Source organism: Sorex araneus, chromosome 2 (genome assembly GCF_027595985.1).
Source record: "Sorex araneus isolate mSorAra2 chromosome 2, mSorAra2.pri, whole genome shotgun sequence".
NCBI lineage: Eukaryota > Metazoa > Chordata > Mammalia > Eulipotyphla > Soricidae > Sorex > Sorex araneus.
The window spans coordinates 51432772-51447900 of NC_073303.1; the positions used below are offsets into that span (position 1 = coordinate 51432772).

The 15129-nt window shown below is 65.3% G+C and overlaps 2 protein-coding genes across 6 annotated transcripts in view; one reads left to right on the forward strand and one right to left on the reverse strand.

Moving 5' to 3' along the window:
* The first annotated feature begins 2891 nt into the window (after positions 1-2891).
* WDR4 (WD repeat domain 4) lies at positions 2892-10696 on the forward strand. Of its 2 annotated transcripts, XM_004602500.2 has the most exons (11): positions 2892-3013; positions 4180-4242; positions 5873-6016; positions 6519-6675; positions 6819-6931; positions 7079-7139; positions 7583-7663; positions 7901-7965; positions 8074-8257; positions 8331-8400; positions 8495-10696. In XM_004602500.2, exons 1-11 carry the CDS (start codon positions 2925-2927, stop codon positions 8665-8667), a joined length of 1200 nt encoding a protein of 399 aa, XP_004602557.2. In that variant the 5' UTR covers positions 2892-2924; the 3' UTR covers positions 8668-10696. The 2 variants fall into 2 exon arrangements, with proteins under 2 accessions (XP_004602557.2, XP_054981680.1); XM_055125705.1 differs by lacking the exon at positions 2892-3013 and having other exon boundaries at positions 4195-4242; positions 5873-5964.
* Positions 10697-10833: 137 nt separating this feature from the next.
* The window catches only part of PDE9A (phosphodiesterase 9A), a 31627-nt gene continuing 27331 nt past the window's right edge, over positions 10834-15129 (reverse strand). The window contains exons 13-19 of one of the 4 annotated variants that reach the window (XM_055125702.1): positions 14677-14833; positions 14269-14382; positions 13534-13638; positions 12679-12807; positions 12057-12152; positions 11370-11500; positions 10834-11002 (exon numbers count right to left, since the gene is read on the reverse strand). In XM_055125702.1, coding sequence (XP_054981677.1) covers positions 11411-11500; positions 12057-12152; positions 12679-12807; positions 13534-13638; positions 14269-14382; positions 14677-14833 — 691 coding nt within the window. In that variant the 3' untranslated portion in view covers positions 10834-11002; positions 11370-11410. Of the gene's footprint in view, positions 11003-11369; positions 11504-12056; positions 12153-12678; positions 12808-13533; positions 13639-14268; positions 14383-14676; positions 14834-15129 lie in introns of those variants that run through there. The other 3 variants (XM_004602501.2, XM_055125704.1, XM_055125703.1) reach the window with 3 other exon arrangements.

A 15129-nucleotide genomic window follows, 5' to 3' on the forward strand; every position in this document is an offset into this window, starting at 1 on the left:
GTGTGCAAGGCAACTGCCTTTTTCCTGAACTATCTCTCCAGTCCCTTAGATTCTTATTTTTATTTATTTATTTATTTTTTATTTTATTGAATCACCATGAGAAAAGTTACGAAGCTTTCAGGTTTAAGTCTCAGTCATACAATGATCAAACACCCATCCCTTCACCGGTGTACATGTTCCACCACCAAGAACCCCAGTATACCCCCCTCCCACCCCCACCTCCCGCCTGTGTGGCTGATGATTTTCACTTTACTCTTTCTTTACTTTGATTACATTCAATATTTCAACAGAAAACACACTATTATTTGGAATTTTCCGCCAACAATCAGCCCTGCCGAAAAGGCATCATTTGATATGTTTTCCATTGCTGAGAATGAAGAGCATATGAGGCTGTGTAGTTTAGTAATTAAATCCAGAGAGATTTCTGCCAGAAGTCGAGTCACTGCAAGCTCGTACCTCCAATTAGTGGGCTCTAAAAGATGGTGGTCACCACGTCGCTGGAGAGAGGAAAGGCCGAGAGAGAAAAACCTTTCCCCTACCAGGGCATCATGGGGCTGTAGCTTAGTTCACAGTCTAGAGGCATTTCTGCAAGAAGCTGCTGGGTACTGGAAGTAGTTAGTGGGCCTCCAGGATGATGGTTCTTAGGAGTGGAGGAGCCGTGGTGTGCGGCCGCTCAGGGTCTCATCTGTGGGAGAGCGAACCATAGGTTATTTTCCAATTCACAAATTCTTTCACTTGATCAGTTCTACTGGTGGTGCTTATTGTATTTTTCCTTTCATTCTATTGATCTCAGTTGCAGAATTTCCTTTTTATGGTTTTGTTTGCTGTGGGGCCTCACCCTTTGGTGCTCAGGGCTTATTCCTGTGAGGGCTATGAGGTCACGGGTCACTCCTGGCAGCCCAGGGGACCATATGGGATGCTGGGGATATACTACAGCCTGCTGTGTGCAAGGCAAATGCCCTATCAGCTGTACTATTACTCATCCCTATTTTTATCACTTCCATCTCTTTGATAAAGGCTATTCGATTCATTGCTACCCTGACCTTATGGAATTAGCCTTGTTTCATTGTAACTCACTGAATTCCCTCCAGATGGCTATTTTGGATTCTTTGTTGCAGGGATTACAGACCTCAACGTCTTTGGTTGTAGGAAGATCACTACTCTCTGGCAGGATCTTTTTTCTTGGCGTGTCCTTGTTCCTTTAAGGAATTCTCGAGGCCGTTTTACTATTCATGGACGAATGGACGTCTCAGGAGAGGCCCCGCCCGCCCTGCCCAGCTGCACTGGCTGCTCCGGCTACAAGCTTCTTTCTCTCTCTGCAGCCGAATTCTCTTTTCTCCTTTTTTGGTGCCACCCCCTGCTGGTGCTGGGGGGCTAGTCCTGGGGCAGCAGGATAGTTGAGGGGGGCGGGCTGTCGTTCCTGGGCAGGGTCTGAGGGACCAGATGGTGTTGGGGATGCCTCCTGCATCCAAAGTACGTGCTAAGCCCCCGAGTGCTCCCTTGAGGTCCGATTCTGGCTGTGCTCTGGGCTCTCCTAGCAGTGCTCAGGAGCTCTGAGTGGTGCTGGGGCCGAAACAGGGCTGGCTGCTTGGGTACCATCTCGGCCCGCCCTGGGATTCTTAGGGTCACATGTTTGCTCTCCATCCCCCAGAGCTGTGTCCCTGTCTCCGCAGTGGCCCAACACCTCAAGCTTGTGTCCTCCTGCTGGCCCGGGTGCGCTTCCTGCCTCTGCTCACAGCTCGCTGCCACTTTTCTTTCCACGCACAGGGCAGAGGGGATGTGGTGAGAGGCAGGGTGGGGCGTGGGCAACACCTCCCAGCTGGCCCTGGGCTGGGCAGCAGTGGGTGGGCCTCTGCGCAGGGGGTAGCTCCCAGGTCAGCAGTGAGTGCTCCTGCCCAGCTGCAGCCCCCACAGTGCTCAGCACGCTGCGGGCTGCCCATCCCTGCAGTGGGGGAGGGTCTCCTGGGCTCTAAGCAGTGCGTGCAGAGGGAGGCCTCGAGCAGGACACGGGCCCCTCCTCCCTGCCTCAGTCTAACCTGTGACATGTGTACTGACGCTTCCCCGCCGCACCCCTGACGCTCTTGTCCTCGGTGCCTGGCGGGGGCAGCTGAGAAGGGGCCTGGGTGAGGGCCGGGCCCGGGTCTGCGTCACCGCCCGCCCGGGGCCAAGGCTGGCAGTGGCACCTCCTGACCCGGCCGGCAAACGTTTCACGAGGAGCCGGAGCAACAGTCCCAGCGACAGGGCGCTCACCTTACATGCGCTGGCTCTAGCTCTTGCCCCCGTATGTCCCCGAGCCCCCAGAGGCGACCCTGAGCACAGAGCCAGGAGTAACCCTGACCCCGCCGGAAGTGACTCTGCGCACAGAGCCAGGAGGCGACCCCGACCCCGCCGGGAGCGACCTGAGCACAGAGCCGCGAGTGACTCCAACCCTCCCAGAGGTGACCCTGAGCACAGAGCCAGGAGTAACCCTGACCCCGCCGGAAGTGACTGCGCACAGAGCCAGGAGGAGACCCTGACCCCGCCGGGAGCGACCTTAGCACAGAGCCGCGAGTGACCCCAACCCTCCCAGAAGTGACCCTGAGCACAGAGCCAGGCGTGAACCCGACCCCGGCGGGAGAGACCCCGAGCACGGAGCTGGGCGTGACCCCGCCCCCGCCGGAAGTGACCCCGAGCACGGAGCCAGGAGTGACCTCGGGCACGGAGCGGGGAGTGATCCGACCCCGCCGGGCGTGGCTGAAAGAGAGACAAACAAGAACTAAACGTTCCAGGACTCGACCCGCCACAACGCGCAGGCGTCAGGTCGGCGGCAGCGCGTCCCCAGCGCGGGCGCCCGCCCGCCCGGGGCGGCGTCACCCGCGCGCCGCGTGACGTCATCTCTCGGCGCCAGAAGAGCGCGCGGCGCACGTGGGCGGGGCGGCCGGGCCATGGCGGGCTCGGCGGGGCTGGCGCTGTGCGGGCAGCAGCTGGTGGTGCGCGGGGGCAGCCGCTTCCTGGCCACGTCCACTGCGAGCAGGTGAGGCGCCGCAGCCCGGCCGGGCGAGCCGGGCGAGCTGGGCGTCCGGGTGCCGTGTCCGCGCCGCACGCGCCCGGTGCGTGGACAGCGCGGCGGCGGCCACTGCTCAGTCCCCGGCGTCAGCTGGCCGCGGGCCGGGCTCACGCCGTGTGCAGCCTCCCTCGTCCCACGGCCTGTCCTGGACGTTCGGGCCAACGTCTAGCCGTGGCTCCAGGCCGCCCCTCGGCCCTGTGTGCGACCCGGCTGCGGGGGCCGGGGGTCCGGGCCAGCCGCTGTCCAGTCTGCTGGAGCCTGGAGTCTAGGCGCGGCGTGGTGTGGGGATAGTGCTCGCTGTCCGTGCGGAAGGTGGCCCAGGGGCTGGAGAGAGAGAGGCCCGTGCCTGGCTGACCCTGGCCCTTCCCGGGCCCCTACCCGCTCATTTTCAGGGACTGTGGCTTAAGGGAACGGCCCCCAGCAGCACCCCCTTCACCAGACTTTCCACTCCCTCCACCACTGTCCCATTGTCCTTTGTCTTTTTTGTTTGGGGGACATACCCTACAGTGCTCAGGGCTTACTCCTGCTCTGCACTCAGGAGTCACACTTGGCGGTGCTCGGGGAACCACGTGGGGGGGAATGGGGTGGGACCTGGGTTGGCACGTGCAGAAGAGGCCTCCCCTCCCCTCTGCCCTCTCTGGCCATGCCTTGGGCACTCGTCGTTCCTCTGCTGATTCTTCATATCCTGCGCGGGAGACAGTTCTGCCAGTCCCTGTCCCTCTGAGACCTCACTCGGCACAAGACTCTGCAGTTCCATCTGCGCCACAGCAAATGACACGGTTCTGTCTTTTCCCATGGCCAGCGGGTGTTCGCTATGTGTACGGGCCAGAGTTTTCCGTACCCACTCCTCTGTTCTCGGACACCGGGTTCTTTCCAGATTCTGACTTGGGAATGGTGCGGCCGTGAACGTATGCACATGTGTATGCACATGTGTATGCGTTTGTGTGTGCATGTGTGGCGCTGCAGCTGGGTACCATGAATCTCCCTAGAGCAAAACAAGCTCCTGAGTTGGCCCCTGACGTGAGGACCCCAGGGCAGTTCCCAGCGGTGGGCGAGACCCTTGACCTCAGGCCTGTTGGAGCTGTTTGGGGAGCAGCCTGCCCCTTTCACACTCCCTGCTGTTTGTTTTGCAGTTTCAGCGACGTCCCTTTCACGTACGACTGCAGGACCGCAGAGAAGCCCCGTGAGAGTCAGGGGTGAGTGCGGAGGGGCTCTGGGGGTCTGCGCCCTGGAGAGGGCAGGAGGAATATGGGTTTTTTTTAGCACCTTCTGTGTTCGTGCACAATGGTTGCCTGTAAAAAATACAGAGGTGCGCGAGGAAGGGAGTGATGTGTGTGTTGTGTTTGCGGGCTCTCAGGGCGGTGCTCTCTCCCTCTCTCGCCGCTTGCGTTCCGTGCTCTCGAGCTGCTGTATGGACGGGTCCCGTAGGGTCCCATAGGGTTCCCTGAGCATATGGCTCCTCCTTGTGCTCTGCTTCTGTGTGTGCCGCTGTGCTCTCTTCTGTCTCTCTATCTCTGTCTCTGTAGTCTCTTCTCTGGTCTCTTCCGACCTCTCTCTGTCTCTGTCATCTCTCCTCTGGTCTCTTCTGATCTCTCTTCCTATCTCTCTCTGGAGCCCATCTGCTTCAGTCTCTGGAGCCCCGCTCGCGCTCACTTCTGACTCTGACTCTGATTCTCACTCGCTTTGTGCTTTCTTTCCCCTGCTTCTGGCTCCGATGACTCCCTGATTCTCATTCTCTCTGTGCTCTGCTTCTGTGTCTTCTCCCTCGCTTCTGTGTCTTCTCCTTTTTCTCTTACTGTCTTAGTTTATATAGCAGTCACATAGGGTGGTGACACAAAGGTGGGTTGAACATTAACACATCAACAAAGAGGGGTAAGATCACTCCTCCAGGAGATTAACACAATCTCATCTGAGGAGATTGTGTTATTAGGAGGATCTTTTTATAGGATTATCTCCAGATTATTAGGAGATCCCATGCCGGGTGTGTCACTTTTTTCCTTCCTCAGCTAGTAAGCCACTTAATTGTAGTAAATCTACTATTTCTAGCAATGTCATTCTGTATGAGGAGAGTAAGAGATATATCAGACTTAAAGTTTGGTTCTTCCTGAGGACATTCACTATATATTCCAGACCACAGTCCTCAGGCCAGGTGAGTCTTCCAAACCCCAGCAGGGTCCTAGTCTCGTCGTTACTTTTGGATCATGACAGCATTTGTCTGTGACCATGCTCTCAACTTACAGTTGAGTATTGTGGCGCTTTGGCCTGGCCCGTTTCTATGCCAGGGTAGCTCACAGCTTGCCCTGGGTCCATTTCATTCCTTGTCGGGACCCTGCCTTTGGGGTGCTAGGAACTAAGGGCAACTGAGTTGATAAAACAGATGCCCAGGAGTAAATATAATTGGAGTCAATCAGCTCCCAAGTTACAAAGCATATTATTAACAGTCTTTCTGTGTCCATACAGAGAGGACGTTGCTTTAAGGTAAACTAAGTTCCCTGCGGCAAGGCTGAAAGGACAAACCCCATGTTATTCTACAGCTGCCCCGCCGTGGGAAGCAGTGCTGAGTGGGTGGGTGGGCCGGCTTCCGGAGGGGCCCTTCCAGGCTTCCAGGCATCCATATGCCGTAGCTGGGGTCAGGCCAAGACTGCACCCAGGGCACCCGCGCTTCGAGGCCATATCTGGCCACTTCTCTGTGTTGTTTCGTTTTTGAGCCACACCCCTCAGTGCTCAGGCTTACTCCTGGCTCTGTGCTTGGGGATCGGTTCTGGCGGTGCTGGGGGACCGTCTGTAGCGCCAGGCTGCGGCCTTGTCATCTTCCTCTCTGCCCAGGGAGGACGGCCAGCTTGCAGACAGAGGGAGCGACACCATCCTGGCCTGCACCTTCTCTGCGTCGGGCAGCTACTTCGCCCTGACCGATGACAGTAAGCGCCTGGTTCTTTTCCGAACGAACCCGTGGCAGTGCCTGAGTGTGAGGTAGGGAACGTTGCACGGGTAGCTGAGGCCGAGGCGGGGCTTCCCTTCAACCCTCTAGTGAGCCCTGGGGAGGGGGGGGGCGTTGCTCCCCCACCTGCTGGCAGAGCACTTGGTCAGCTGCTGGCCAGAGTCCGGTGCAGCTCCGTCCCCGTGCCCCGGGTTCCCCGGGACCGTTCGGCCACTTCCGTCCCTTTGGGACTTTGGGGCACTCTGTCCCTGGGGGAAGCCGTGACCTGTCATTTCTGGCGGGCGCCTGAAGACTGTCCCCAGGGAAAGGAGCTGGGCGGTGCGGGCAGCGGGTGCCCCAGTGATGGAGGGATGGCTTCCACGCTGGCCTTGCCTCTGTCCATGGCGGTCAGCAGCGCCAGGAGCCCTGGTCCTCCTGGGGTCGCCCGCTGTCTTCCTTCCCTTCTGCCTTCTGTGGGCGGGGCCATGAGCTGCCCGGGGGTGCCGGGCCCCTGTGCCCCGGCCTGCAGCCCACGGTTGACGGTGGTCCCCCCAGGAGCGTGGCGCGGCGCTGCACGGCCCTGAGCTTCACGGTGTCCGAGGAGAAGGTCCTGGTGGCCGACAAGTCGGGGGACGTGTACTCCTTCCCCGTCGGGGACCCGGGTGCCCCCGGCCACCTGGAGCTCGGCCACCTGTCCATGCTGCTGGACGTGGTAGGTGGGCACCCGGATGGGGCCCGGGGTCGAGTCTGTCAGGCTTCCTGTGGCCAGGGGACAAGGTGCGGGGGCCAAGAGAGGCCAGTGGGCAGGGGGTGACCCCCGAACCCTGCTGGGGACCATCCATCTCCCCCACACAGGCCGTCAGTCCCGATGACTGCTACGTCCTCACGGCTGACCGGGATGAGAAGATCCGGGTCAGCTGGGCCGCGGCCCCGCACAGCATCGAGGCCTTCTGCCTGGGGCACACCGAGTGAGTGGGCGGGGCACTGCCCCTGTGTCATGGAAGTGTGGGACCCTGCTGTGCTGGGGGGTCCCTGGAACACTCCTGTCCCCCGGGAGGTGCTGTGGGGCGGGGCTCAGCCCCTCCCTGCAGCCCCCACAACCCCCCTCCCTGCAGGTTTGTGAGCCGCATCCTGGTTCCCCCCGACTGGCCCGAGCTGCTGCTGTCATCCTCTGGGGTACGTGGGCTCCGCGCCCAGTGCTCCTGGCCTTCCCCGGCCCGGGCACTAGCTGTGCTGTGACCCCTGTTTTCTGGCCCTGGGGGTGCCGTCCTGCAGTGGGGGTCGGCATGGGGATCAGCACGGGGTCGGCACCAGCTCCAGGGCACCAGAGAAAGGAGGTCTGGGGGGTTTGGGTGGTGGGGGCCGCACATGGGTGTCCACTGCCCTCCCCGCCCCCCTAGTTTGGGACTCGGGCCCACCCAGGAAGTCGTGTGTGCGTGTGCGTGCGCACATGTCCTGCTCTGGGCCTGAGCACGCGTGTGCACACGTGTCCTGCTGTGGGCCTGCTCACAGTGCTCGTTTTACCAGCCTTTGTGGAGCCCCCGCCCCGCCCTCCTTTCTCTGGTGCCCTGGAGCTGGTGCTGACCCCGTGCTGACCCCCATGCCGACCCCCACTGCAGGACGGCACCCTCAGGCTCTGGGAGTTCCGCCGAGGCCGCGAACTGCACTGCTGCCCCCTGGCCGGCCTGCAGGAGCCCCAGGTAGCCGCTGCTCGGCCCCCTGCCCTGCCCTGCCCTGCGGGAGGGGACCGGAGCCTGGGGCCCCTGGTAGGAGGCCTCCCCCTGTCCCTGCTTGTGTAAGGGCCGTCCTGAGGAGCAGTTTCCTGGGACGCGGCCTGGACACTGAGCCCGGTCAGCTCACGCGGAGAGCCTTGGGGTTGGGGTGCTGCGTGGGCGGCTCTGGCCGGCTCCTGCCCATGTGCCCACTCTCCCCTGCAGCGGGTGGCCGCCTCCAGGCTGGTGTACTGGCGCCAGGAGGGCTGTGTGGCGCTGCTGTGTGAGGGGTGAGTGCCGTCCGCCCAGGGGTCCCGAGACTGCATTGGTTGCTGTCCCCAGCCCCTCCCCCCAGCCCTGTCCCCTCCCCGCCCGCCCCAGCCTCCCCTCTCGCACAGCCTTCCCGCCGTGTCCATCTTCCGGCTGGACGGCGCCGGCCGGCGGCTGGCCTTCTGGCAGCGGCTCCCGCTGCAGCACCGCGCATGGGACCTGGGCCTGGAGGAGGGCCGGGGGCTGTGGGTGCTGCAGGACGCCGAGGAGGCCCCCCTGCTGCTCTGCAGGCCGGTGGGCGGCCAGTGGCAGGTGAGGGGCGCGCCCAGGCCCGGCCGGTGCGGTGGGTGCGGCCCGAGGCCTGACCGCGTCCTGTCCTCCGCAGCTGGTCCCCGACGACGCCGTGCTGAGCCGCGTGTCTGGCCTCCTGCGCTCACACTGGGCCGAGCTGGGCGGTGAGTGGGGCGGGGCCGAGCCGAGCTGGGCGGTGAGTGGGGCGGGGCGGCCCCCCCCCCCACCGGCCCCGTGGTGACCGTCCCTGTCCTGCAGGCTCCGCGGGCGAGAGCCCCGGCCTCCAGGGCCTGTACAAGGCTGCGTGTGACAACGTGGCCGCGTACCTGCACCGGAAGGAGCAGCGGCTGCTGCAGAGGAAGCGGCGGGCGGCGGATAGCGGGCCGGCCAAGCAGCCGCGCGCGGGGGATACGGCCCTGGGCTGCTCCTAGGGACCCGGGGCCCAGAACATCCCACGGCGGGGAGAGGTGCAGCGGCCAGAGACGGGCGGTGTCGGGGCCTGGAGGGACAAGCAGCCGTGGGCTCTGGATAGAGGCACCAGTGAGGACTCAGCCCGGCTGGACACTAGCCCCCCTGGGAAGTGAGAACACAGTGGTCCGGGGAGGGCTGGGACCCCCACGACAGCGGCCAGCCCCTGGGGCCGAAGCAGCCGAGCTGCGGGTGGGACTGCGTGGGCAGCTGTGGCCAGGGGAGCGCCGCGGTGTGATGGTCTGGGACAGACTGGCCATTGCACGTGGCCGCTTCCCAAGGTGGCCGTGCGGGCGCGTGTGTCCGAGCCAGGTGCCTGCGTGACTGTGAGCGCCCCCAGACGGTGTCGTGGCCCATGCCCGCGGGCGGGCAGCCGAGCGCTGGCCCTGAGCCCTGGCCTGTGCGGGATCTCGGTGTGGCCGCCCGCTTCTGGGAATAAACACTCAGGTGTGAAAGCAGGACACCCCCTGCAGCCCCTCCGGCCAGCGACAGGACAGGACACTCATCGTGGGCCTCTGGAGGCCTGTTAGGGTCAGGTCCTTGCAGCTGTGGCCTCAGAGGAGCTGCTGCCTGTCCCCCCTCGGTCACTCCCCGGCCAGCTGCCCAGACCCGCACTCGCTGCTCTGCGGCCAAGGCCGTCCTGCTGGTCATGAGCCCGTGGTACCTGATACCGTCCAGGCTGAGGGGGGGGCCTCATGTGAGCCTGAGCCAAAGCGGCCCCCAGCCCAGCCCGATGGGTGCCCTGCAGCCCTCAGCCTGGCCCAGCCCAGCCCGACGGGCGCCCTGCGGCCCCCAGCCCCGTCCCAGCCCAGCCTGACAGGTGCCCTGTGGCCCCCAGCCCGTCCCTGCACTGGCTGGTCCGGGGCTTCCCTGCGGGGACAGCAGTGGGGCTGGCCACTCCCCTGTCCTGGGTAAAGGTGGGCAGGGCTCTCCTGGTGCCACACTTGCTCCGCATCTGATGTGGCCTCTGCTGGCTCATGTGTGTCCCCAGCTGCTGGTGGCAGTTATGGTCCCCATGGGACTGGCCCACCCTGCCTCCGGGCTAGCTGCAGCGCCCCATGTGCCAGGCTGGGGGTGGAGGGCTGACCCTGCAGCGTGTCCCTAACCGCGGCAGCTACCAGGTGGACGGGCACGGGGCTGCCCAGGCTGCTGGGACAGTGCTGGCTGAGCGTGTGCCGGAGGGCCCAGTGAGAGACAGGGACATCCCTGTGGGTCCCCAGGCGCTTGCCCTGCTGTCCACGGCCCCTGTAGGGAGGGCAGTGGACCCCACACTTGGGCCCCTGGAGGCCTGCCTGCGCCCCTCCGCCCCGTGCCGGGAGCCGAGTAGAAGTGGCTGCCCGGCCCCCCGGGATCTCTGGGTGCCTCAGTCAGGGGCCAGGGGTAGCAAGGCCCAGGCACTCGCCTGCCTACGCCTGACCTGGCTCAGTCCCCAGCACGGCACAGGGTCTTCCGGCATCACCAGGAGCGACTCCTGAGCTGCGTGGCCATGGGCTTCCCATCGCAGCCATTCTGGGCCCCCGAGGGCCCTTCCCAGCCTGGCCATCTCTAGTCCAGTGCTCAGAGCGGGGAGGGGTGGGGTCAGGCGCCTGACACAGGCACCCCCAGTCGAAGGGCAGCTCAGGCAAGTTTGGGTCTAGGTGCTTCTGCCCAGCCACGGGCCCTCCAGGGAAGGGGACAGCGTGTCACCACTGCCTGTCTGGCGTGGGGGTGGGGAGAGGACGAGCAGGTCCCTGTGGGAGCTGGGGGCTGCCCGGTGCCTCTGCCCAGGACCAAGCAACAGCATGGGGTCGGCAGGGGTCACCGCTGTCCACCCTGTCTGGGCTGCCCTGGCCCTGCCATGACGCCACGCACTGGCTTCAGGGTCAATGGCCCTGGACCTCTCCAAAGCCAGCCGTTCTGGAAGGGAGTAGCCGGGCAAGGGGCTGCTCTCCGAGGGTCCCGAGTGTCCCCAAGGAGGACGGCAGACCCGCAGCCTCCGGGTCCCTGGCCAGTCCTGGCTTTCCTGCAGGTGCCCTCATGACCCCGGCCTCTGTCCCCTTCGTGGATGTGGGACAGGGCCCTGGCACTGTCCGGCCTAAGGCCCACCCGGGCGAAGGGCCCTCTAGGAAAGAAAAAGGTCAGCACCCGTGTCTGTATAAGAATAGATGATTTAAGACCATTTAAAAATAAAAATTCTGTACAGAATCGTGGCGCCTTTCTCGTGTCGGTGAACAGGATGGGTCTTAGGAGGCATCGTCCAGCCTGTGTCTTCCTGGCCCAGGCATCCCGCATGGCCGCAGGCCAGAACGGGAGCCCCACCTGCGCGGGAAGGAGACCGCTGTGGGTGTGCGGCCCGTGGAACTTTCCAGAACAGCACCGACTCACAGGCCGCATGTGCTGTGTGTGCAGACCTGCTGAGTGACGAGGCCACAGAAGTGACCGCCGTGGGGGAGGCGGGGGAGGGGGTCCCCTGCACTGCAGCAGGCCTGTGCTCGCTGAGGCCAGAGCACGACCCCACCCGGGACCCCCACAGCCAAGGGTGCTGTGTGCCCTCTGCCGCAGGAAGGGGCAGGTGAGGAAGCCCAGGAGGAGGGGGGAGGGGAGAGCATGCAGGAGTGAGAGCGAGAGTGAGCTGAGCGGTCAACCCCAGGGCCGGGTCCTGGCCCGCCTCTGCCCCGGCACCCACCTGAGTCTGCTCTGTCGCACCGTCTGGCCACACTCGGAGGGTCAGTTGGAGAGCGTGTCCCCTTCCTGGCTCTTCCCCTGGCTCTTCTCTCCGGACGGGTTGGCACCCCCGGAAGCTGGGGACTTCGCCTTCTTCTGAGGGGCAGAGGGGGTGCGGGCAGGCGCTGAGCTGCCTGGTGCCCGGGCGGGAGGAGCCCTGCCGGCCTCAGCACAGGGGTCTGGCACACAGCGTGAGTTTTCCGGAACAGCCGGCACGGGGAGGGGGCTGGGGGCCCCCCACTGCTGCGGCGGGCACCGTCTGCCCCTCTGGGGCTGCCCCGAGGGTCCCCGCAGCCCTTGGGCCTTCCAAGTGTGGGCTGGCCTCGCTCTGCTCCTCCAGGGGGAGTGCGGGGCGTCCCCTGCGCAGACCTTTGGCACCCTGGACCCAGGGCAGGCGGTGAGACCCGGAGAGCAGACCCTCGCGGGGCGCAGTGAGACGTGGCCAGTGGCCAAGCGAGGCCCTGGGGGCGTGATGGGCAGAGGGCATCGGGCAGGGGCCTGGGGGGCTCTAGGAATGGGGCACTGAAGCTGCGTGCCGGGTTGGGCAGGGCAGTGCTCGCTCGGGGGCTGGAGCCCGGCCACAGGGGGTGGGGGTGGGGGGCTGCTGGCCACAGGAGGGGCTGGTCCCCCACGTTGCTGGGCCACTCACCTCCTGGGCCGCGTCATCCATCTGCTTCAGCAGCTCGTACCGGCCCCGGGACTCCCACAGCGGCCGCAGCATGAGGTCCCCGACTGCGGGGAAGAGCTGGGACCAAGGCCGGGCAGGGGTGGGGAGCAGCCCTGCTGGGTCACCCTCCCGGCCCCCCGTCAGTACCCCCAGCCCGGAGAGTCCCCGCTCTGCCCCCGCCCTGTCCCACGGCCCGGGGGCATCTCCTGCCTGGGAGGGCTGTGGGGGTTCTGATGACAAAGGGGTCCTGGCAGTGGCCCTGGACAGGGGACGTCCGGGAAGGCAGAGGGCTGTGGGCGCTCGGTGTTCGGTACACAGATCCTCAGAGTGTGGACACACGTGTGCATGCAGTGGGGGCGAGTGTGCACAAACAGGCGTGTGAGAGCATGTGAGTGTGCACATGTGGCTGAATGTACCTGCTCCTGCACAGCATGTGTGTGCGTGCACATGGCCAGATGTGTGCATACGTGTGGCACGTGGGTCTGAGTGACCGTACCTGCACAGGACAGGCGTGTAAGTGAGTGTGCACATGTGGGAGTTCCGTGATGGCCTGTGCATGCGTGTGGGGTCTGGGTGCCCTGCGCTGTCCGTGCCGGCCGCTCACCTTGGTCACAGTCTCGAACATGGGGATCAGGACGAACTCGAGGAAGCCGATCTGCGCTGTGGCTTTGGTCACCTTGTCCCGGTCCATGAAAGGGGCCACGGGAAGCCCCTCCGACTTCTCCCGGTCACTCTGCCAACGCAGGGTCAGCATTAGAGTGAGTCGGGGAGGGCTGAGGCCCCCAGTGCGAGCCAGTATGTGTGGCTGCGGGCGGGGGCGGGGCGGGAGCCAGGCTGACCGGCCTTCTGGGCAGTCCCCAGCTGTGCGGCTGCCACGCCCCACACCTGACCCCCTGTGGTCCGGCGTCCCCGAGGCTCCTGTCTCTGCCCCTCCTCTCTTTCCGCTTTGGGCCCAGCCTGGGCCTGGCCTGTGAGGCCCGTGTCTCCCACCCCGGGGGCCGTGGAAGTCCTTCCTGGGGGTGGTGCCCGCCCGCCCCGCCTGCCCGCCCGCCCGCGCTACCCATGCCGGCTCAGGTGTGCAGGGCCCGCAAGCCTGGGGCACGTCTGCCCAGTGGCACCTGCCCAGCCACGGACCGAGCCGTGCCCATCTGCAGCAGTGGGAGGGAGGACGCCTGTCAGTGCGGGGTGGGGTGGGTGGGGAGGGGCATATGTGCACGCGGCCACAGCGGGATCCAGGAGCCGCAGCCGCAAGGGCGGGTGGGGCAGGGCAGGGTGAACCCAACACTGCACAGGCTCTGTGCTTTGTGGCCGCGGGCCTTGCAACGGACGTGGGGCTGGGGGCTGCGTGGCGAGGGCCGGGTGGCGGGCATGTGGCCGGGGGCCGGGTGGTGGGGCTGGGTGGTGGGGCTGGGTGGCGGGCATGGGGCCGGGGGCCGGGTGGCAGGGCCAGGCGGCTCACCTGCATGAAGTACTCCTCCAGCAGGCAGTCCACCCAGGGCTCGGCCACCTCCATGGGCCGCACCTCGTTGGAGATGTCGCAGCATTTGATCAGAATCATCTTGAGCTGTGAGGGCATGCGAGGGGTCAGAGGTCAGTTGGGAAGCTGGGGGTTGCAGGGGGCACTGACCCTCCCCCCAGTCACACTCCTGTAGGCCTCAGGGTCTGGCGCCAATGCCATCTCTCGGCTGTGAACGGGGAGGCAGGGCCAGGGCCAGGGCAGGTGGGACAGGGTGCAGGGGACCCTCCGTGACCCAAATCGGGGCTCAGGGCCTATAAAAGGCCCCGTGGGGGTGGACAGTGCCCCTGCCCCTGCCCGTCCCCGTGGGAAACTGCCTGGGGGGTATGCGGCTGCCGTTTCCGTCCCATCCACCCCCCCCCCCACACACACAGCAAGGAGGATGACCACGCCCCACACACTGTCTCTCCTGGCCCCTCCCGGCCCCTCCAGCGGCCCGCCTCTGTCTGTCCCAACATGCTGTCCCTGCTCTGTCCCCCTGGAGAGCTCCAGGGCTGACCGGAGCACAGGCCCCCTCCCGCTCTGGGTCAGGTGGTCCCGGGGGGGTGCCGGGACCCACCGCACCTTCTCTCTGGAGTCGGGGTCCCAGGCGGGCCGGGTGCTGTGGCCCTGCCCTTCCCTGTGCTCTGCCCGGGGGTCCCCTGCACCCCGCGGGCCGCCCCGAGGGACGCATCTCACCAGCGTCCTGTGCTCCTCGTTGCTGAAGTCGAAATTCTCCAGCTTCTCCTTGAACGCATCCATGATCTCCGCATGCCGCGCCATGTCCGTGGCCAGGATAAGCGTGATCATGCCCTGGGGACAGCCCGCGTCCACACGTGTTCACACGGGGACCCTACCCGTACCCCCCACACTCCACACGGGGACCCCACCCACGGCCCACTGCACGTGTTCCAGGCCACCCTGTGTCCTGCCTGCTCTGTCCCTGGTCACAAGTCCTGCCGAGGACAGCAGGGGCAGGGGTGAGGTGAAGAGGGGTTTGGCTCCAGGGCTGCCTGTGCTCCGTGTCCTGGGACCCGGGGCAGAGGGGGCAGGCCAGGGGGTTCCGTCACGTCCATGCCCGTGACCCGGCCGGGCTGCGGGCCCCACCTGTCGGAGCTGCCGGAAGCGCTCGGGCTGCAGGCTGCAGAAGATGTCGCAGTGCGGCTGGGCCAGGATGCGGAAGGCCACTGCGCAGTGGTGGTTCTCCAGGGGCGACGCGTCGTTGTAGCGCACGGCCAGCTCCGTGCGGGCGTTGATCTGGTACCTGGGCGGGGCGCAGCGGCTCAGCCCCGCCTGGAGCTGGCAGGGGGCACGGGGACGCGGGCACACCCCGGGTCCAGGGCCCTGCGTCGCACCGGACGGCGCCCCAGCTGTCACCTGCCCGGGAGGACACGGGCCGAGCTCGGAGCCGGGGGCCGGGAGCGCCCAGCCTCACTCTCAGTCACGAGCTGGGGAGGCTGTGGGGGAGCCCAGGGGGGCCGGCCACACCCCTGCCCCAGGGGCAGGGTTCTGAGGGCACGTGGTGCCCACCTGGGGCACAGTGGCCTCACGGCCGGGGCC

What these genes read in the sequence shown, in the direction of transcription:
- WDR4 (XM_004602500.2), top strand. Translation starts at nt 2,925, where the DNA reads ATGGCGGGCTCGGCGGGGCTGGCGCTGTGCGGGCAGCAGCTGGTGGTG. An exon ending in AAGCCCCGTGAGAGTCAGGG is followed by an intron (nt 4,243 to 5,872) that starts GTGAGTGCGGAG and finishes CTCTCTGCCCAG; the next exon opens with GGAGGACGGCCAGCTTGCAG. An exon ending in TGCTGCTGTCATCCTCTGGG is followed by an intron (nt 7,140 to 7,582) that starts GTACGTGGGCTC and finishes CCCCCACTGCAG; the next exon opens with GACGGCACCCTCAGGCTCTG.